The sequence below is a fragment of the Leptonotus elevatus genome, chromosome 9 (genome assembly GCF_054856555.1).
Source record: "Leptonotus elevatus isolate MCC_2025b chromosome 9, RoL_Lele_1.0, whole genome shotgun sequence".
Classification (NCBI taxonomy): Eukaryota; Metazoa; Chordata; class Actinopteri; order Syngnathiformes; family Syngnathidae; genus Leptonotus; species Leptonotus elevatus.
The window spans coordinates 23254465-23277422 of NC_141247.1; the positions used below are offsets into that span (position 1 = coordinate 23254465).

The window sequence follows — 22958 nt, forward strand, 5'->3', positions numbered from 1 at the left end:
AAAAGCACTTGCATGTTTCGCATTTTTGTCTCCTTACTAAACCAAATGTGAACCAAACCGTAACCTAAAATCAAAATGTGCGATCAAACACAGATTTTTGGTAAATGACTTGATTACTTTTTCGAGACATAATAATTACACTTTGGTGTCACTTTTAATCACTTTTGAAAAATATTGTGTATGTTTGTATTGTGCCAATAATCAAGCACATTTTTTCTAGAAAGATGTCAAAACAAAACAAATCTCCCAAAGTTGGACGTTTGCTTTTGAAACTGACGACTGAAGAATCTCGTCCAACGGTTCGTACGAGGCCTTCTACCAAGTAAATATTATGTTTGGCCCGAGAAGAAAACAAGTGTATTATTTGCTGAGCGCATTTATTAAAACCATTCTGCGGCTCTCTGGGTGGCTCGTCCCTAATCTCCGTCCATGAGTCCTCCACGTGGAGCCGGTCCAACACAAACTTTGCTCTCAGACAGCGGAGCGTAATGTCTTTTTTTTTGACAATCCTGCAAACAAAACTCCCCTGACGTGATCGTTTTATGACAAAGGTGCTGAAAATCCAACAATAACCAAAGGGGGCAAGAGTACTTGCACTCTGTACTCAAGTAGAAGTACCGATACTTGATTTTAAAAAAACAGACTCTGGGAAGCTCTGAGTCCGAGTCTGGGTCACATTTCTCCATGTCTGTGTTGTCAGTTTTTTAGGTTTTTTAACTCCTTAAGATTTCAATCAATACGAGCAGTTAACCTTGCCAGCAAGCTGAATTCTCACGCTATACGTGAATCCATCTTGTACTGCTCCCGCCGATACATTCGCAACCGACCAATCAGGCGTTGTTTAGGGCGGGACATGCAGCTGTGACGAAACCAGGAAGCGCCGACGCCGAGGGAAACAAACTCACCAAACATAAGTTGGGTTTCCATCCCCACATTTGTATTCAAATTTTCAAGAAATGCGAAAATAAAACTCAATGGAAACGCTAAAAATTCGAAAAAAAGGGCCCAATATTCGTAAAAAATAAAAATAAAAATTACACTTAGAGGGGGTGGATTTTGAAAAAGTGGGAAATTACAAATGTTGGCTATGGAAACAGGTTTTGCGAATAAACGCTGACAAGACCGATTACACGTCGCACGTTTTGACTGGATATTATGTCGCACGTACGTTTGTAGTCACAAAGCGATGGCGGACGTTAAATTAAGGTATGCCAAAACAGAAATCGTTTTGGAATTAATTAAAGAGGCTTAATTAATACTATTATAGATGGAAAACAGCAAAGAAACACTACCGTTTAGCAAGAATTACAAAAGAAAACTCATACGACGTCATCGCACGGCGCAGTCACTTCCTGATCTTCTTTTTCTTCTCTTAGTTAGTTTAGTGTCAGATGTGACGTGTGACAGAAGAATTTTCAGCTCAAATGAAAGGAAAGGTTTATAAAAATGTGGTGAGGAGGCAGGAGGTCTAGAGGAAGACCAAAGAGGAGGTTTATGGATGTGTTTAAAGAGGACATGAGGGTAGTTGGTGTGAGACCAGAGGGTGCAGAGGACAGGGTTCGATGGAGGCAACTGATTGGCTGTGGCGACCCCTGAAGGGAAACGCCAAAAGCAAAAGAAGAAGTGGAGTAGTACAACCACTGGTTGAAAACAAATACCCGAGACTCCAGTTTCCAGAGAAGGCGAAGCAGGGAATATTGAGAGGGGACTCCGCTGCTGTAGGTGGCGCTATACACCATAGAGATGTGACCCACCAGTAATTTTAAAGAAGAAGACCAGGAAGCGACTGCGCCGAGTTTGCTTTTGTAATTCTTGATAAACCGTAGCGTTTCTTTGCTGTTTTCCATCTAAAATGGCATTCATATTCGCTTCTTTAATTAATTCCAAAAAGATTTCAGTTTCGTCTTCCCTCCAAACATACCTTACTTTATCGTCCGACTTGCTTTGGGACTACAAACGTACGTGTGACGTAATATCCGGTCAAAACGTGCGACGTGTATCCGGTCTCGTCAGCGTTTATTCACAAAACCCGTTTACATAGCCACATTTCGTATTTTTCGTTTTCGATACGCTTCAAAATCCACCCCCTCTAAGCGTAAAACTTTTTGGGTGAATTTTGGGCCCATTTTCGAATTTCTAACGTTTCCATTCAGTTTTTTTTTTCCGCATTTCTTGAAAATTTGAATAAAAATGGGTAGATGAAAACCCCACTAGTGACAAACTATAGGGGCTTTTCCACCGCCGGAACCTTTGGCGAACTTTTCAATGTACCTACTATCTTGCTGAGCCAGGCTGGAACTTTGAGGGGGCGGGCTGCACTGACAAGGCTGATTGGTTGGTCAAATTTGGGGGGGGGGGGGGGTGTTTACATCGGCTGGGCTCATCAAACTAATTTGAATAAATTACCAAGAACTCTAAGACGCTGTGGAAACGCAATAACAAAATCCCTACGGAACTTTTACAACCAAGAACCCAGAACTCAAAGATCCTGGGCTTGTTGGTGGAAAAGCAGCTTATTTGTTGTTTGTCACAACAACGACCTCACTGCAGCTTCTGATTGGTCCTGCTGTTGTTGATGACAAGATGCTATAAAAATACTTATGGTGCCTCATTACGTAAGTGGAATTACCCTAAACTAATTTCAAGGGGAGGGCGAGCTGCGTTCCCAGGGTTCATATCAGGGTTGGTGAAAAGAGGGAGGGGGGGTCCTTCTAATTGAACTCCCTGAGGGTGGGAGCGAGAATGGAGGTCTGTTTTGGGAACGCCGCACCACACCATGTGTGCGCGCGCTCCGTCTTAATGCCGCCTGACAGGTCATGGCTGCCGCTCAGCTGCTGGCGTCGGCGTGCGGGGGTCTCGGCTTACAGGCGGCGACGCGCGAGAGGTGGAGCGCCAAAGTTCACCAGAACGGTAGCGCCGATGTCGCGTTTCACCACCTAATTAACCTTTTTTCGTTAAGACCCTCGAGGCTAATCTGGGGGGATGATCACAACATTTTGACGACACACGTCGTTTTTTTCCCAACAGCGACGTTTGGAAAGACAATCAGTTTCTTCTATGACAATCGTGCCACTCAATTGAAATCTGGTCGTTTCGTTTTGCTGTTGTTTAAATGGCAACGACAATTAGGCGAACTAATAATTTTTAGACCAATAAAGTAACATTGGATTAATGAATTTAAAATTTAAAAATTAGGTCAATCAGGATAATTATTTATTTTTATGTCGAGAAGATTTTTTTTTTTTTTTTTTTTACGGCATCCTTTGAATGAGAAACAATCTCATACGTCAAAAATAATAATAATGTAAAGGCAGTTCAAATCTAAGCTAGCTAGCTAAGTAGCTAGTAGTAGATAGATAGATAGATGCATGGTGACCTCCCCGAGTCAGTCGGCACAATGGCTTCCAGCTGTCCACTTCGGTGGGACGCCGCCGGGGGAATATTTTGGAGCCCGTGTCACTTTGGCAAAGGATTTACACTTGATTAGTAAGGCTTCGTTCCACACGTGAAAGAAAGAGTGGAAGAAAATTGTCTCCACGTTGCGAGGCCTCTGATGAACGTGGCCAGCGTTTGCCGCCAGAAGGTTTAGTCCGGTTGATGACGGAATGGATGCAGGCGCGATAATCAACACAAAAATGTGCTGGGAGTGGCAATGTCAGGTCAAGCAAATGCTTAAGATAATAGTTTTTTTCTGGATTGGGCTTCTGAGAGCCATTTTGTCCTTGTCGTTCCAAAAAAAAATTGATGGTTATTTTGGATGTGATTACATTTAACAGTTTGTCAGAGTTACTGAAAAAATATATACAATTTGTATATTATTTCAACATTTTATTTTGGTGCCTTTTTTATTTGTTTTAGTTTCAGAGTGATTTTTGCCCGCCCATTTATTTAGTTTTTTTAATTTAATATTTTTCCATATGCCATCAATTATATTTATTATATTTGTATTTACTTTTAGTAGCTCTTTCTTTGTCATCATTATATCCCAATTTTTTTTTATTATATATACAGTATACCTGTATTTCTAAAATATTTTTAAACTTATTTTATTTTATTGTTACTTTTTAAAAGTATTTTATTTATTTGTTTGTGAGTTTACTTATTTTATAATTTGTAGACCTTGTTTTGTCCTTCTCAGCATTATTGACTTTTGTCATTTTTATTATTTACAGTATTATTTACTAGTATTTTTAGACAATTTTTATATATTTTTTTAGTTTGTTTGTGATTAAGAAAATGTGATTTTGCTTTATTTTTTCCATTTCATTTTTATTTATTATTTATTTATTTTAAATAAAATGAGACAATACAGTTCAATAAATATGCTTCAGAGACCGTGTCAATCAAAACTGAGCATTATTATCTTCATGAAAGACGCGTTTTGGATGTCTCTCTTGTACTGGCTCTGCTGCAGGTGTACCTATTAAAGTGGACAATACAAATTTTCTTATGCAAATTGACAGATGCATATTGGATCAATCACATCTGGAATCAAGATTTGCAATATTTAAAAAAAAAAAAAAAAAAAGAGGATGATTTGCTCCATAAATCAAGAAATATCCATAACTATAAAAAAGTTGACCTCTTGGCCTCTTCTTCTGCAGTGACCAATAGCGTGTGCTCGTGCGTGTGGCCCCCGCCGAGCTCAAAAGCGCATGCAGCGCCGCGCATACCTGCAGGCTGCACGCAGCTGCTGCTAAATCTTCCCAGCTAACGTGCACCTTCTGTGCAAACAAGCCGCGGTACGCCAGTCACGTGAACGCCTCGCTTACTCCAAAACTGTGTGGTCTTTTTTTTTTTTTTTTCTTTCACTGTGTGTGTGTGTCAGATCGCTCTTGGTGCGTTTTGTAAGCAGATTATTTCAGATCAAGACGTTGGCGTGTGTAGAAAGTCCATTTAATTCCCTTTTGTACCCGAGTCCCCTAAAAGGAATGTGACTGTGTAATAACCCTATTAATGTTGAATATAGCCAAGAGATGACAGACAGAAACTTCATATTGTGTTTCTTGTCGCAAATTTTAGAAGCATTTTCTCCACCAGTGTTACAATTACTTGCGGTTTACGGAACAGCGGGGGTTTACGACAACACCTGGGGGGAAAAAAAACAGCCACCCACAAGTAAAACAAATAGGAGTCCTGCTGCTGACGTATTCAGGCACCCGGCGAGCTGTCGACAACACGTGAAACTCTACGCAACCGTGAACTCGCCCCAGTACCTCCACGTCGCCCCATTTGCTGCCCGGCTACCGTATCCAGTTGCCGCCGCTGGGACTTGACCCCGGCGGCATCATTCGCGAAGGGGTGAAGGGGGGGGGGGGGGGGGGTGGGGGGGTTCTTACCTTGACGTGGGCGGCTGGAGGTGCAGAGCGGCGCTCATGCAGACAAGCCAGAAGGGTTCGAGTTTCCATTCCATCAGCTGTGAGCCACCTGTCTGGCTGGAAAATATACCTGTGTGGAATAAGGCACTTTGTCACAATGAATAGAGGCTGCTGAGTGAACGATTGCTGAGTACGGGGCTGATTTTCACATTTATGTTTGGGTTTCTCTACCAAGGGACATTTTCAGGCCATTTTTAATGGAATTAAATGAGGAAAGTCGCTGTCTGTAGAGATTGCATTAAAACTGCATTCATAAGAGGCCACTAATGGCACTCGTCCAGATTGAAATGTTTATGTTTAGGCAAAACATTTATTCAACAACAAAGCTATCAGTTCATTCATATGTAAAATGTGCTGCATATTTTGAATGGAGGGGGAAAAAAAAGTCATCTGGTGGGCAAATAAAACTTGAACAATAAATCAAATTGTAAACATAAGTAATTATCCAACTTCAGTGCACCTCTTAAATTCCATAGCAAGGCAAAAAAAAAAAAAAAGTAGGACATTTTACTACATGCTTTGAAAAAGAAATAAGAAAAACTGAAATCTTAGCTAGCGATTTAGCTAGCTGGCTAGCTAGGTAAGTAAGTAAGTAGCTACTTAGATACATACCGTAGCTACTGTAGAGATTGATGGATGGATGGATGGATGGATGGCTAGATAGATAGATAAAATAAATATCGCCAACGTTCTGATTAATTTAAATCGTGGCAGCCAAAATTATGATCTCGATCCAAATTTAATTATATTAATTGTGCTGCCCTAGTAGCTTGCTAGGTATATACATATAACTAGCGAAATAGGTAGTTGGGTAAGAAGGTAGCTAACTAAATACAGTAAAGGGGTAGCTAGTGAGCTTAACAGTTAGGTAGTTATCGCTAACCTTTGTGTGAATATTGCATCAAGCTACATCTCTTGTAGCTAGCTAGCTAGCCAGCTAGTTATGAGTTATGAGCGCACACTAAAAGCCAGAGTGTTGTATTCTATTTTTGTGCGTGGAAAGTAATGACATAACTGGCCCTTTCAAACCACTTTATTTCCTATGTGAAAAGGACATTTAAATGAAGCAGGGACATCTACTTGCATAGCAGTACTGTGTCGTCATTTTAAGGGTGTTATTTTAGCACAATTGTAGCTTGTTGGTGTCGATGAGCGCAGCGATCGTAGGCGAGAGAAAGCAAAGGAAGTGAGCTGTGATTGCCACTGACTGAGGCTTAATTTCCACCGCAAACCACGAGCGTGAATCATATCTCTGAGGCTAAAGCCACCGCCTCAGGGAGCCTTTGTTTTTTTTTTATTGTCGTTGCTAATCAGCGCAGGCGACACGGCCTATCTGTGAATTCCAAAGGCAACAGGAAGTCTTGATTAGGTCTCGCGAGGAAGCCGGTGGAAATCTGTGGTCACCGACAACAATGTACAGGCTTTGAGCACAAACTGTGACATTTACAATACACGCAAAATGTCTATTGGATGTACTGGTGTTTAGCTTGGAAAATGTCTTTAAACAGTAAAAGATGGTGGGTGGTTCCTCAAACGATAGCAAGTGTTTGTACTGGATGGAAAAAGTGCTTAAATTTTTATTGTATCAAAAATATTGTAGTGTTTTGTTTTACTGTCTGTACTGTGGATGCACTGTGATACGATGTATTATGTGCTTGTCCCTGAAGGCCCCATATGTCTGGGAGAGAGCAATTGGTGGAGAACCAGGAAGCGAATGGTGCGCAGAACGACTTCAGCCCAAATAATGTATTGAGCTAACCATCAACTATTTAATATTGAATTGTTTTGGGACTTTGGATTTTGGGAGAAAATATGTAATATTTCAGTAGCAAAACACTCTTTCAGAAAAAAAAGGTGTAATATTTTTGCTGCATGCTTTGAATGGGAAGGACGACCTGTTAGACAAATTAAAAAACTAATAGTCCAAAATTGAAATCTTAAAGTAATTCATACCTGTTAAGACAGAACATAAGCTACCAAGAAGGCCTTGTACAAAAAAAATGTGTGACATTTTGCTGCATGCTTTGAGTATTTAGGCTCGTTTAAAAGAAACAAGATTGACAATTCAATTCTTTCTTTTTCTCGACGATGGCATAAAATGTCGATTGGATTTTTAAAGGTTAAGAATGTCAACGGTACTTGCACCCTTGCAGTACTTTTTCATATTTGCTCATGTGAAAAAAAAAATCTGAAGAAAATGGTTCCACAGGTCATAGATTTGTATTCTCCCCAATCCAGTTGCCCAAATGATGCCGTTTAAAAGCAGCTACACATACAGTAAGTTACATAAAGCCTCTAATGTTCATTATGAAGTCTCCCAAGTATGTTTTTCTTGACGGGACCACTGAAACCGAATACAAATATGTGACATATTTTAATAAACTTTTTCTTCCCACAGTCCACTGAGTCCCATGTCATTTAAAACCTCACAGAAGCCATAATAAGTACATATAGCTAAAAAACCTTGTCTTATCTTGAGGAGCGAATATTAAAAACTTGACCTGTAATAACATGACGGAACGGAGGAGGGAGGATTTACCTGCACGGAAAAGGAAATGAAACGGTCGTGACCACGCGGGGGGAACGAGAAGCCAACGTTGACAGCTCAGACGACCTCCTGGCTTAAGCGTTCTTTTTTCTCTCTTTTTTTTTTATAGCATTCATCTGTCAGCGAGTGTATAATGAGGATCATTACACGGTGCGAGGCTCACGCTGCAGACATCCCGGCATTCCCGGGTTTTATCTGACTTAAGGATCGTGCTAGCGCGTACCTGTGGCTCACGTGAAGAGTAAAAAAAACAACAACGACGACAGTTTCCTTCAGGCTAAAGTGTTGAAAGGATTTTTTATTTTATTTTTATTATTCCTCTCGTCGTGCGTAATGGCAGGATACACTATGCTGATTCACAAAAACACAAAAACCAGGGCGGGGACCTGTCACGTTCCCCGAGCCAAATTGTCCGACGTGATTTTCTTGGCGCGAATACGGTGTTTTCCACGGCAAATAAATACCAACGACAAGAAAACCGAGCCTGTATCAAACCATCAGCGGCTGAAGGAAGAAGTGAGGAAACATTGGACATGGTTTACATTCGTACCAAGTGTGTAAAGGAAAGTAGCATTTTCACATTCATAACTGTTAAAGAAGCGCAAAGGAATTAACAGCCATGAGTCGCGTGCAAACACACACGAAGTGAAAAGCTGCTATGCAGACAATGCTAATTTTTTTGAATTAGTCTTACCACTCACTGAAAACACACTTAAAACTATTAAAACTCACTTAAAGATCTATCCATCTATCTATCCATCTAGCTAGCTAACTAGCTAGTTACGTAGCTACGAGCTACTTAGCTAACTAGCTAAGATTTAAACTGCCTTTACATTTTTTATTCTTAGACTTATCAGATTTTTTTCTCATTCAAACCATGTCGTAAAATTTCAACAATTTTTTTTTTCTCTTGACATAAAAATAAAGAATTATCCCGTTTGACTTGATTGTTAATTTTTTTAATTCAGTAAACCTTTGCTAGTCACAAAAAAAAGAGACGGAGCCAGGCTGTAAAAATAGTAAAATAAACGCTAATAATTGACGCCTTCCCCCTAAAAATATTTATAATTGCTTGCATTTTAAGATGTATTTAAAGTTTAAACCATTGATAACAATTGTAAGTAATTTTAGGGGCCTGGACTGCACATAACAGGAAAAGCAAATATTCCCGGGATGCTGGTTGATGAAGTGCACGAACGAGCCTCATGCCTTTGTTAGCTTCTTGGAGATGAAGTGTTGTCTTTGAGTTGGCCAATGTAAATATTTCTATCCCACTGTTGTCTTATAAAAAATGCAGTGCACGTACTCCATCACTCAAGTCCGGCGAAATAGAGTCTTTGCTTGTTTTTCTTCTTTTTGGCTATGATTGTTTGTGCGCTTTGTTCTCTCTCTCTCTCTCTCTGGTTGAGGTTGTTTCCATTTCTTTTGGCCACCGTCCACCAAGAACCGCACGGCCGGCAACGACCCCCGCCCCCTAAAAACGCCGTCCGTCGAAGACAGTCGAGGGCCGAGGCGTCCACCGCATGACAAATATGCACACCTATCAAAGTTCAAACGCGACGGCAACAATTTCAATTCCGGGACTGCCCGTTGGGATGATTTACGCCCGCCTTCGGGTCTTTGTTGTTTTTCAGACCTAATAGGGAGTTCAGGATTCAAGAAAAACACTTTCGCTTCACATTAGGAGGTGGACTGACGTTTTATCTCTGGCGCGCCTCTGATAAAACATGCCTCCTTTCAAGTGCGATACACGCTGAGAACGGGTGGTCCGAGGCGGAGGCACGGCTCGGTGATTTGTGGCTCTTGTGGAGAGACTCCAAAATCAGAAAGGATAAGAAAAGAGCGGATTGCTTCTTCTTCTTTTTTTTTTCTTCTTCTTCTTCGCGGCCTGGAAGTCGTACGGCGCTGCCCCTGACAACAAAATCGGAATCTTTGTTGGATTTTGAAAATAGCCAAATTTTAACGTCTTATGTAACTGCTTGAATTTTGAAGGTTAGCTTGGTCAGATCGGTCGCTAGCTCAACTCTCCTTACTCTCACGCCGACTCGGCGTCGTCGTGTTTGCTCGCTGCAGACGAGTGGAGAACGTGCGAACAATGCACGCTATTTTCATACTTGAAATCAAATCTTCCGGGACACCCCCATTGTCAATCTTTGATGTGGTTTTTTTTCCAGTTTCATTTTCGGCAAACATAATGCCTTCGTTACTGTCGATATCATCAGCTTTGTTTTGATGGGCCTTTAAAAGGGTGCGTGAGTGGGAATCCGTCAACATGTTCAAGGGGTGCATTGTGGTGAAAAGATGGCCACAAATGGATGCGGGAAGCCCGCTGGGGAAACTTCCCATGGATGGACCACGGTTGTCTTGACCACCGGTGACACAATAAAGATGAATGACAATTTCATCTTTTCAGCAATATTGCCATGACATGCAATGAAGTAACAGCAAAAAAATCCCCCTAACAAAAATAAATAATTGAATCCAAGATCTGTAAAACCTTTGAGCTGTAACTTGTCGTCCTGTTTCCTGTTAAATGACAAGCTTTCACCTCAAGAAACTGAAAAGTCAGGTCATTTGTATCTCAAGGCACCGCTGTATTGATTTTTCTGCCAACTGCCCAAAAAAATATATAAAATAAAAAAAAAATTATGTCTTTATTGATTGTTAAAGGGTTTAAGTCCTTCTTCTTAAAATGTCTCAGAATTAAGAAATAGGGTGAACGAGTGAGCAGAGCTGTCGAAATGAAATCGACAAGTAATCAATTGTCAAATTAATTAGCAACTATTTTAATAATTAAGTCATCATTTGGAGTCATTTCCTTAACATGAAATCGTCTAAATGCTCCGATTTTAGCCTCTCAAATAATTATTCAATCATTTCTGAGGTCCTTCTTGAAAGCAGACTGATTATCTTGATTCAAATCAAAATAAGACATTACAACATCAATCCCCCTTTTTTTTAAATCACTTAAAAAAAATACGAGACCGAAGTGCAATATCTGGAGAAATTGCGTGGGAATGCTGTGGAAAGTCAATTGAGAGCTAAATGATGAAATGATGACCTCCTGGTTACTGGACTGGAAAGTGATACTTTTTAAGTTGAATGTCTGTCCCATTAAAAAGGAATAGGCAAAAGTTGATATTGTATTTAGTTACACTTTCATGCAAAATAAAATGAATCGATTGAATAACCAATAGAATCGATAGTAACAGCACTCCTCCGTCAGCGTCCTGCCCCGACCTTACTGAGGTCAAACCTTTCACATCATTGGTCGCCCCGACCAGGCGAGACGGTGCCAGATCCCGTCCGCGAGTTGGCCTCGCATGAAGCTGAAGTAACCGCGAAGAAGTCCGCCTCTCCGGACTTTTGACATTTAAGGCTGTGGCCGCCCACTCGAAAACTCACCCCCCACCCCCCCCCCCCCCGCTGACCAAAAGACTTGCACTGCATGTCTGGAGGAGCCATTTGAATGCAGACCTTTTGGTCTTGAGTTTTATGAATGTACGGCGCCACCATGTTTTGACTTCCAGTCTTGAGACCGGCTGAATGCCAAGAACCGTACCCGAGCACGAGCACGAGCTCGAAATCCATGTTGCGTCGTACTGCACCTCATTGTTGGCACGACAGACGCAAGCTTGTTATTTGTAGGACTCTTTGTTTTAATATGTTAAAGATTCCCACCGTAATAGACTTTAATTTATGGCCCATTACAATACATTATTATTGCTTATTTCAACGGCACCATTTTAGAAATATTCCCATCGTGGTCATATGGTTTCCTTCCAGGATGTATTATTAGCTAATTTTAAATACTTCTGCTATTTCGCAATTCGCATACATATATGATGCCAGAAGATGGCTCTGTCTAAATAGGAAAGTAGTACATTTGGTCCATGGAAGGATATGGAAGTGATACACCTTGACTAAGAGACAAACTGTGTTTCGGGGGAGGAGCTAATCTAAATCTTGGTTGTTAGAGTCAGTCTTTGTCACGTGTGGAATTGTTTACAAAATCAAATCATGTACAGTATAAAACATTTATTTTTAAAGCAAAAAAATTAATGATAGTAAAGCGGCTGTATTCCACTGAAGTGAGAACATTTACGACGATTAAGACTGTTAAGAGAATGTTTAGGAAAGACTATTAACTCATTTAAACCCCAAAACGTGTAAATAAAGGTTTTAATACTTTGTCCTTCACTCCCAAAATCGTATTTATATGCTTTTGTATGCACGAGCATACAGAAGGCTTTCATGCAGCTTCTGACATGAAGAGGTGGCTTAAAGCAATGGTAAACGGCCAGGTGGCAGCAGAGTATAAGAGATCAGCCAGGGCTGTGTTGCAACAAGCTCTTTTTGACAGTGTTTTCACCAGGAATGTGAATATTGCTGAAAGTTAGCGACGTTCTAATGCTAATTGCTGCAAAAAGGAAACAGATACAAATATACTTTTTTTTCCCTGATGAAAGAAGAGACTAAAATCTTTCTTCTAGGGGTTCCATGTTTTTATAGCAATAGAACACAATATTCTGTGGGACTTGCAAAATCTGTTAAAATCCAGTAAAACACCCGGGAGCAAAGGGGGTTGCTTCAGTGAAAATGGCTGGAAGTGAAGGAGTCAATTATCTTTCTTGTCGCAATGACATTTTGAACATGTTCCAAAATACAAAAGCGCGTGAACATGAACTCATGCACTAACTTCAATAAAATGCTGAGCTTTTACTACAATGATGCGGCGGTTGACTCGTAAAGTAATAAATCATTCGTAACGCAATGCATTTAGCGTACAATAACGGTGTTTCAAGTACGGGAAAAATAATTTCTTACATTACTCCTAAATGACAAAAAAAAGAAGAAAAAAAAAAGAATTGCTTAATGCCGTTTATTCCCAACATTTCAAGTCAGGCCTTCAAAATAAAAGCACACCACTATAATAATAAACCACACTTTCCTGGGCAACATGGCGCGTTCGCATAACTACTTTTGTGCTAATTACTGATTATTAAGTGCAAGTGTTAAGCCATCATGTATCACAAGAAAGTGTGCCGTAGCTTTATTATTATATTACATGCTTTTACTTTGAAGGTCTGCAGTTTGGCGAATTGTTACGCCAACATTGCCCCTTTTACACAATTTAGGAAATCTCCGGGAAACTCCAATTTCATTTTTTTTCGTACGAAAACTGATCAGCAATGGAAGCGGACAATTCGACTGACGTCAGGTTCTTGAACGGGTGTCACAGGACTTGAACCATGCGCTGGCCTCCACCCACTCAAACCTCAGACTCCACACACACACACACTGCTGTCATTCACACACAAATACATTTTGACTTGTCTGAAGGACTTTTTTGTGGAGGAAGTCGATCGTTTCCGTGCCAAACTGCGCCCCGGCGAGACGAGAACAGATGTTTGGACCCGAAAAGCAAACGGACGTCAAGCGGCGGAGTTGCGTCATTAGCCGAGCGAGTCTGATGAAGGTTAAACGTCAGTGGGGAGGTTGAGCCCCCGCGGCGCTCCTCCTAATTATCACATAAAATGTCAAACATCGCCGAGGAAATCTCCATTGAAGAATTTGTTACCAAAATACGCTTTGTCTGTTTTGGAAACACGCAAAGCCGACGTGCCGTTCCTCTTTTGAGACGTGTGAGGTTTTGTCAAACAAGAATCTTAAGTTACCCACAATCTATTTGTACCATTTGAGTCTCTATTGTTTGCACTTTTTTTTTGTGGCGGTTATTAGCGGATGTGCATGCGGTTGCAACTCATGAGGCTGATTAGGAGCCTTTTGTTCAGTTGCGACATTTGCGCGCTTTGAATTCCCGTGCAAATTGCTGAGACTTTTGAGAAATTCGCAAAACAATGGCACACGTTGTACAATAACGTGGTACATTCACCAGCCAAAGTACAATTAAATGAGTACACGTCAGTCCTAAAGGTAACATACGGCGGTGCTTTCGCAGTATGCTTTGGTGGAATAACAATTAACTCATTCACTCCCAGACATTTTCACTGAAGCAACCCACTTCGCTCCCGGCTGGTTTACTGGATTTTGACTGATTTTGCAAGGCCCACAAAATATTGTGTTCTATTGCTATAACAACATGGACCCTACCAAAAGAAAGATTAGAGTCTCTTCTTTTATCAGGAAAAAAATGTATATTTTTAATCTGTTTACGTTTTGCAGCAATTAGCATTAGAATATAGTTAAGTTGCATCATTATTCACAAATCTGTTTAAAACAGAGGGAGCTTTTTGCAACATGGCCCTGGTTGATCTCTTATACTCTGCTGCCACCTGCTGACCGTTTTTGCAATGACTACTATTGCTTCAAGAATTCTCTTTAGTTCAGAGGCTGCATCAAAGCTTGGGAGTTTAGGACAAAGTATTACAAAACTTAATTATACATTTTTGGGTTTGAATGAGTTAAACATTTGTTAATTTTTTTACTTATAAATACGTCTTTGTATTTATAAGATTTTAGGAGCAAATGAGTTAAAGGAAAAGTCATTATTCAATATTCATTAAGCCCAGCAGTCTTTATCGATATCAGAAGGCGGCCATTTTGCCACTTGCTGTCGGGTGAAAATGATATCACATTTGCTCAGGTCTCAGGTAACAGCCTTGGGTTCGGTCATGCAAGGTGCTGCCACCACGCACGCCCGTATCTTCAAAACATACACAAACCAGACACGTTTCTGATGTCACTTAACAGGCCACGCCCCTTTAAGGCTCACATCCAAAACTACTGTTCTTATCAAGAAAAATGTTGCTTTGAAATTGTATTTTAATCATATTTTTTCTATTGTTTTGTTCCTGTTCTCTCAATTTAAATATAGGTTTAAATAGAATAATTTAGTGATTTGAAAATGAAGTGAAACTACAACCAAACCTTACTGTCTTTATTGGCACATTTTTGTGAAAACCTTCTCTTTTTTTTTTGTAATCCTGCTAAGTAAAAAGTCCCTCCGTCTCTAAAGCGTCACTAATGTACCCAATGGGACTTATTATTGGCTTGTTCCATTTCCAGGACCAAAGGGTACAGGTGTGGTCCGAGGCTGTAAAAGTCAAGCGTCGAGGGTGTAAAACTTGAACCACTGAGAGTACCCACATGACAAGATTTTTGGACGGCCATTAGCATGTGTTAGCATGAGGTAATTTATGTGTGTATGTGTGTGTGTGTGTGTGTGGTCAGGCAAACGTCAATAAAACCTTCACATCGAGTTCTAAAAAAAAAATAATGAAAAAAAGTGGGACTCTACTTGAAAGATGATAAAACAAATGGAAGCAGACACTAGGAGGAGTGACACAAGACAAAGTAATGAAAGCCAGACAGCAAAAATTGAACCTGAATGTCTCACTGAGACGATGCAGGGACACTGATGAAAACATTGCAAGATTTTATTTATTTTTATAGTTGAGGGAATGCATGCCTAGGTGGCGCTATTGAGTGAATTTTGTTGTTGCTTCTTTCAATTGGATATCATTATTTCTACTTTTCCATCTAAATGAATGGAGGGTACTGCATGCCTAGGTGGCGCTATTGAGTGATTTTATGTTTTTTTTGCATTTCCATCCATCTAAATGAATGGAGGGTACTTTCAAACTTTTCTATATAAATTTAGACTTGCTTCAAAAATTCACGCCTCCATGGTTCAAGTGTTCTTTTTATTCATTTAATAATAATACTTTGTCATTTTCACATAATTTATCTTTCAATTTACTTCATAAGCATTCAGCTTCCTGCATTCCCACGCAATTTCTGCAAAAATTTGTTTTCCTGGACGTGAATTGTCATATAGATATGGAGGTAGTAGAGCAGAGTGAAATTCCAGCCACTTTTGTTAGGAATTGCACTTAATTAAGTCATTTTAAAATCAGTACATATTTAGTAGAAATACTTAAATAGTATTTCAAAAGTAATGGCCAGCACCGATCATCACTTCTCAGCAACGAACATTCACAATATTTTGTCAGGAATATTTAGATTTTTTTTTTTTCAGGGACATTTGCGTCTCAACCAAAAACAACTCAAAAAAGACTCTAAACAACACGAATATTTAGTCAAGGTCCTGGCACTATACGATTTTTTTTAATTTTTTTGCTTGCAATTGATTTCAAAAGTATTGCAATAGAGAAAAATAAACGTCATCTATTGTGTCACGTTTCCTTTTGTGTGGTAAAACGACATTCCAAAACGAGCACGTTGATGTCATTCGCCATCCACGCCAAAGCCACCCAAGCCCATCATTGGCCACTATATTAGGGGGAATATCCAGAAGCGGCCGTTTTCAATTTCTTGGGACTTTTTCCGCCCTTAAAAACTTCATCAAAGTATTCAAAACCTACTTTGGCCACATTTTTGTCTACGTCGCTGGACAGACACATAACATCACATATTCCTAATCCGATTTTTTTGTGTAATTGCTTCTTTATTCTGCCTGGGTATAATTCCGCTTTCAGTCATGGTGGCACACTGTTGTTTCAAACTGCGTACAATTGAAAGAAGAGTGAAAACAGGAAGTATTTCAAGTTTAGCCTAATTTTTGCTAAAGATAAATTCAATGTTAAATCCACTCATTATGACTTTTACACCTACAGAAAAGTGACAGCTGTCGGTTCATTTTATAATGTACATCTTTGGGCATAATAATTCATGTATATTGTGAGATTATAAATGTGAAAAACGGGATTTGTTTGTATCTGTGTTATTTTTTTCCATCCATTATTTTGTAATTTAACTATGTGGATGACCACATAGCTTTATCCAAAACCAACATATTTCTGGACTACTTTTTTTCGCGGCATCAACTGACGCTGCATGCAACCGCATAGCTTGATCCAGAGACGACTTTCATCAGGTTTAACTTGTCGTTTTGTAAACAGAAATAAAAACATAACACAAAAACGTAATTACAGTTGAAAAGAGCAAAGCGATATGATACTATCACTGAATTGGACGGAGTGCCAGCAGAATATTGCCGGGCTGGTGTTCAGTGCTGCCCTGTGATTGGCCAATCTGCATTCCTGGGGTGTGGCTTATTCCCTTTGGTGCTAATCCAAAATCAGGTCTGCTTTCTACGGGGTAACTCTCAAAATGTTTTGAGGTTTTGCTTCTATTAAAACCGCCGGTCGGATCCACCTGTCACGACGCGAGGGGGGCCCCCACTTGAAATCTCATTCGTCCGCCGCTAGGCGACGAGGATGACGTCGGCGTTCGAACACGCGGCCCGCTTTGCGACGACGTCAGTTTGGATGGCAAACAAAGCAAACTATCAAGAGGTCAGACGGAGCAATAAATTAAACCAAAACGGAACCGAGAGGAAAGCGTTCATCCCCATCCAATAACTCTTTACGCTCTCCCCGTCTATTATATTTTATGTCTAAGCGAGATTCGGCCTGATTGCATTAACAGGCCCGCACGAGGCCTTGGAAGAACAAACCGGCCTGGGGAGGTTGGGAGGGACCGACGAAGTCTGGACAGGAACGCCGAGCTTGAAAATGAGGGGGAAAGTACATTCATCAACGTATATTTGCATCTTCTGGCAACTCTTAAGAAAAATCTCTCGGGTAGGAAGCGGCTCGGGTTGGAAGGCAAAGTGTTTGGGAGCGAAAGTGAAATTCCCTCTTTGTGGCAGATAGCAATAAATCCAAAGAGGAGAACACCCACTTTCTGAAAACGTCGCGGTGGTCTGTCCTCCATTCGGGACTGCCAACAGTGAGAAATAATCCACAACAAGCAAAGCACGACGTGAGCTTGTCGGGACAGAATTCATTTACCAAGGTTATTATAGTTCACACAAAAAATAACCGAAAGAACTCAAACTAAAATTGAAAATGCATTTTCGTTAATGAAATAAAATTTGGAGGATATGCAGATTAAATGTGCTTGCAATATTTTTTTTTTCCTGAAAATGTATTAATTTTTTTACTTCATTAGAACCAAAAAATAATAATAATAAAACCCAATAATTTCACCAATAATGTAATTTAAAAAAAAATCATACGACGACACTAAAACTCTGATGTAACAGTGAATTTAAGACATCTTTACGTAATTAACAATAAAACATGAAACATAACTCATTTACTCTCAAAAACGTACAAAACGTTCAATTTTAAATAATGGCATGGTCCCAAAATCGTATTTATATGTTTTTTTATGTTTTTGTTTTTTTAATGCTGGAGCATATAGAAGGCTTTGATACAGCCTCTGAACTGAAGAGAATGCTTAAAGCAATGGTAGTTATTACAAAAAACGGCCAGCAGGTGGAAGCAGAGTATAAGAGATCAACCAGGGCCATGTTGCAACAAGCTCTTTTCCCCAAATGTTTTCAACAGGTTTGTGAAAAATGATAAAACTTAGCTAGATCTTAATGCTAATTGCTGCAAAACTGAATCAGATACAAATGTACTTCTTTTTTTTCCCTGATGAAAGAAGAGACTCTAATCTTTCTTTTGGTAGGTTCCATGTTTTTATAGCACAATATTCTGTGGGCCTTGCAAAAATCTGTCAAAATCCAGTAAACCAGTCGGGAGCGAAGGAGGTTGCTTCAGTGAAAATGGCTGGGAGTGAATGAGTTAAAAAAATCATTTTCAGGAAATAACTACAACAATAAAACTTGACACTAAAACGCTGATGTAACACTGAACTCAAGACGCCTTTGTGTGTTTAACAATAGAACATGAAATATAACATGATAAAAAAAAAGAAGTGGTACATTTAACACTTAGCAATCCCAGAAGTCTTTGCAGTAGAGCGGCTCGAATCGAGTGGGCGGAGCTTACTTAGCTGAACTCTGCAGAGTTCTCTTCAAAAATACACATTGGGCGTTGACGTCAACTCTAAAAAATTTAACACCAACATTTTAACACTCAAATTTTTGCTGTGAATGTATATAAGAGTCTTAGATTTTCAAAACACAAAAAGGAATTGGTGAAATTATGACATTATTGGGTTTTATTATAATGTAATATTGTATTTTTAGGCATTATTACATTTTCAGGAAATGATTACATGCTGCTACATGCTTGTCACTATACGTCACTGGCATGGATGGATGAACGAATGATACATTATTTGTAGTCAATACAAATCATTTCTGGACCAATTAGGTGAAACTCGATCGTTTACAGTACAGAAGTGCGTCTCGATTGACTGCTGCGATGGCCGCCATACGTCACGCGTGGCTTTGAAGTCTTAACCACAGTATGCTGCTGGCATGTCAGGTTTCTGCAAGCCATTACCAATAATGTATCCTCGGGCCTGATTCAAGCCATATTGATAATTCCCTCTTGTGGAAATGAGCGCGAGGAGCAACAACACGGGTTGAAAGGTTATAAACATGAAGAGGATCCGGCCCAGAGATAATTGACGCAATTTTCCATGATTCATTCATGCCGGAGTGCTGATAGTGGCCGTGAACTCGGCGACATGATGACGACACGGGGGGGGGGGCGGGGGTATCGGGGCTAATCAAATAAAGTGCAGAACATGATATCAGGGTTGGGCAAAGTCCGGCCTATGGGCTCCGTTTATTAAGAGGCATGGAATATTGGTTGTAATTATTATTTTTTTTAATTGGATGATTCTAATTTACACGATCATTCAAAAGCTCAGGGTCACTTAGAAATGTCTTCATTGTCAAAAGAAAACTCATTTGCTCCCCAAAAACATAAAAATACGTTCTATTTTAAATATGACCATGCTCCCCAAAAACGTATTTATACGTTTTAATGCTAGAGCATACAGAAGGCTTTGATGCGGCCTCTGAACTGAAGAGAATGCTTAAAGCGATGGTAGTTTTTACAAAAACGGCCAGCAGGTGGCAGCAAAGTATAAGAGATCAGCCACGGCCATGTTGCAAAAAAGCTCTATTTCCCCACAGTTTTAAACAGGTTTGTAAATAATGATGAAAATTAGCTATTTGGTAGATTCCATGTTTTTATAACAATACAACACTGTGAGCCTTGCAAAATTAGTCAAAATCCAGTAAAACAGCCGGGAGCGAAGGGGGTTGCTTCAGTGAAAATGGGTGGGAATCAATCAAAATAATTCAACCGAAATATAGTCTCGATAATGAAAGACTTAATGTGGTTTAAAAAAGAAAAAAAGACCCCCAAGAGATCAAAGTTGTCCAGCCATCCATTTTCTGAACCGCTTATTCCTCACAAGGGTCGTGGGGGTGCTGGAGCCTATCCATTTTTCCAAAATAAAATCACAATATGACATTAAAGTCAAAGTTTAATAAGGAAATAGTTAATTTAATAATTATATGCATTCAATAATAATAATTTCATAACAGTTAATTTCAAAATAAAACTTATTATTACTTTTATTCAGAAAATACACCTTTATTCTCACCCCCAAAAAAAGTCATGCAGCGATGTCATAATTGGCCCTAAATTGAGGTAGGGAGAAATAATTGGCGTAGTATGTTTGTTTTATTGGAACATTGGTGCCCTGTTCGTAGTTAATAAGTATATGCCCTTTTGCAAATGATACCACATATGAATTGAAGAGAAATACATCTTGAGAACCTGCCTTAAACACAAAAACATGACGGGATAAAGCAACAACCTCAGTGTGGTTGGTGAACAATTTGTTTTTTTTTCCTGAATGAAGATATCACAATACAGCTGCTATAGGTTACAAATACAGACAAAAATCTGTTTTTAAAACAAATATAAATAAATCTCCGCCCTAAACTCCAAGACAGTAAGCGTGTGTATCTTTCTGTCAGTTGCACTCGCAACACGGCCATGAAATCCATTTTCCACCGCGGCCGTATTGTCATTGAGCCACACCGTAAAGGCTGTAATCGACTTATTACACAATAAACCGTGGCAGCGAACCATAAAATACACACGCACGCACGTACCGTATCCGCCGTATTTCAAACGGAGACCACACGGAATGGCGTTCCAGGGAGCCGCGGGACGTCATCTGTAATTAAAGTTATATAGAGACGTACGCTATGAATGAGATAAAGAAGAATGCGGCTTCATATATATCACGGGAAGAAGGCGAAGAAGAAGAAGAAGAAGAAGAAGAAGAAGGTTTGGCTTTATGAAGCATTTTTATTGGAGATGCTAAATTAGCTTGAGGGTTATTTGTCCAAATTATACAGTAGTTCTATTTTTTTTGGTATCGTTTAAAACTAAATTGTATTTATGAAATTCAATCGTCTTCTCATTAAAATGTAACTTCAATATCATATTGCGCCATAATATAGTCGTAATGATTATGGCTTAAAAAAGCATCAGTATGACTTTTTTAAAGTGTGTCTAATGCTTACTACTTATTTCTCATAACTTGAATATTCCTCTAAAAAATAGATATAAAATTGCAAAAAAATTTCCTTGAAAATAGGACACTTTTCAATTATGACATTCAGTGGTACACATGGTTGTTAACTTTAATTGATATGAGAATTAATGAAGGCGTCCTTATACACGCACCTGAAAAAAATTTAGGCTTGAAAAATAAGGGGGAAAAAGTACTGGTAATGGAATGAGATGCATATTACTTCGTTAAAACGAAATTTTAGAATAATAAAACAGGAAAATTGGACTTTAGCAAGATTTCTTAAAACAAGTAAACATACAGTAGCTAACCTAAATAAATAAAAATAACTACCAGTGTATTAAAACTATAGGAATGTTTTCCATGATGATTATTTGACAGTGTAGCGCCCCCTACTAGTGAGGAGGACTTAATGTCAGAATTGATTGCCTTACGCAAGTGGCTGGTATTGGCAGTATTAATAACCCGATATTGTCCTGAGATCGAAACTCGACCGTCACGGCTTAAAATATATGTATTTATATGACTAACACCCCTAAGGTATTATGGTATTACATATTCCAAGCCTAACTTACTCGTAAATTATAATACGCTCTAAAGAGTGTTAAGAAAAACAAATACTTGACTCAAATGAAATTCTCTCCTCCAAAAAGTGCCTGGTAAGAACAAAAATATCTTTGCATTTGTAAAACAAGCAGATTTTGCTTTGTTTTGAGATCATCAATCTTTGTTGGATTTTTGTTGTTTTTTTTTGCTATAAAACAAGATGAATGCTTAAGTAAATGTGTTCCAAATCGCAAAATAAAAACGTTTAATGTAATGCTTTCCAAATTAAAAACCAATGGAGAGTTGATGTAATTTATGTCTGAAGGTTGGAGGGCTCTTAATTCAATTTTCACTGCCCAGATGCCTCGCAATGGCAACGTTTCCTTTTTGGATTCGAAAGTCGCTAACGTTGCAGAACACGGAGCTCTTGGACGGCGAAGGCGTTTTCTCTTCCAGACCTCATGTTTATGTACGCGGCGCTCTCGACGCCACCTTGCGCCGGCCGTCGTCGACGTGAGGAAGTCATGCCAACGCCGACCTGAAAATTGGATGCGGTTTCATTAGGCGCACATCTGGCAAGTGTGGTTTCAAAATCATGTTTGACCCGAGCTTAGCGATAACATAAGAGTATGCAAATTTGTCCACAATTCAAAACCCTGCTTTGATTTTATTACCATGGTGGATGTAAGCAGTACAAGCAAAGATCCACTGTATCTTCATTTATGCATGCAGCACTTCATCAGCTCACTGTCGGCAACCTCGCTGCACATTTGAATAAGTGGCGCTAATCAGAAGCTAATGCTAATAAGCATCCAACAACACTGCAGCTCTGCTTACCTTCTGGCACTGCCTGTAGTCACTTGAAAATGGTGGTTATTTGCCCACCCCAGCCTTTAAGTCATGACTGGAGAAACCTGGTTGGAGAGAGGCAATTATGTCAATATGTAAAATTTTGAACTAACGAATCAGATTGATTTACTTGGTGTTGAATTTCGCACATTATGGGTGGACAGGCAACCCACAGACCCAACCGTTTTGTATACAAACTAATAAAAAGTCCCTTTCCCCTAACGTAGTGATGACTTGAGATACAAGTCAAAGCTATTCTTCACAGAGGATAAATAACATATGCCTGTAAGAATTGTTACATTAGCATGTTACGTGTATTGCATGGTTATCCA

General features: G+C 39.5%; 1 protein-coding gene across 3 annotated transcripts in view; it reads right to left on the reverse strand.

Moving 5' to 3' along the window:
* LOC147168854 (uncharacterized) overlaps positions 1 to 22648 on the reverse strand; it is a 96125-nt gene extending 73477 nt beyond the window's left edge. For 2 of the 3 annotated variants that reach the window (XM_086085018.1, XM_086085016.1), the window contains exons 1-2: positions 20807 to 20934; positions 5340 to 5448 (exon numbers count right to left, since the gene is read on the reverse strand). In XM_086085018.1, coding sequence (XP_085941144.1) covers positions 5340 to 5413 — 74 coding nt within the window. In that variant the 5' untranslated portion in view covers positions 5414 to 5448; positions 20807 to 20934. Of the gene's footprint in view, positions 1 to 5339; positions 5449 to 20806; positions 20935 to 22614 lie in introns of those variants that run through there. The other variant, XM_086085017.1, reaches the window with a different exon arrangement.
* Positions 22649 to 22958: the final 310 nt, after the last annotated feature.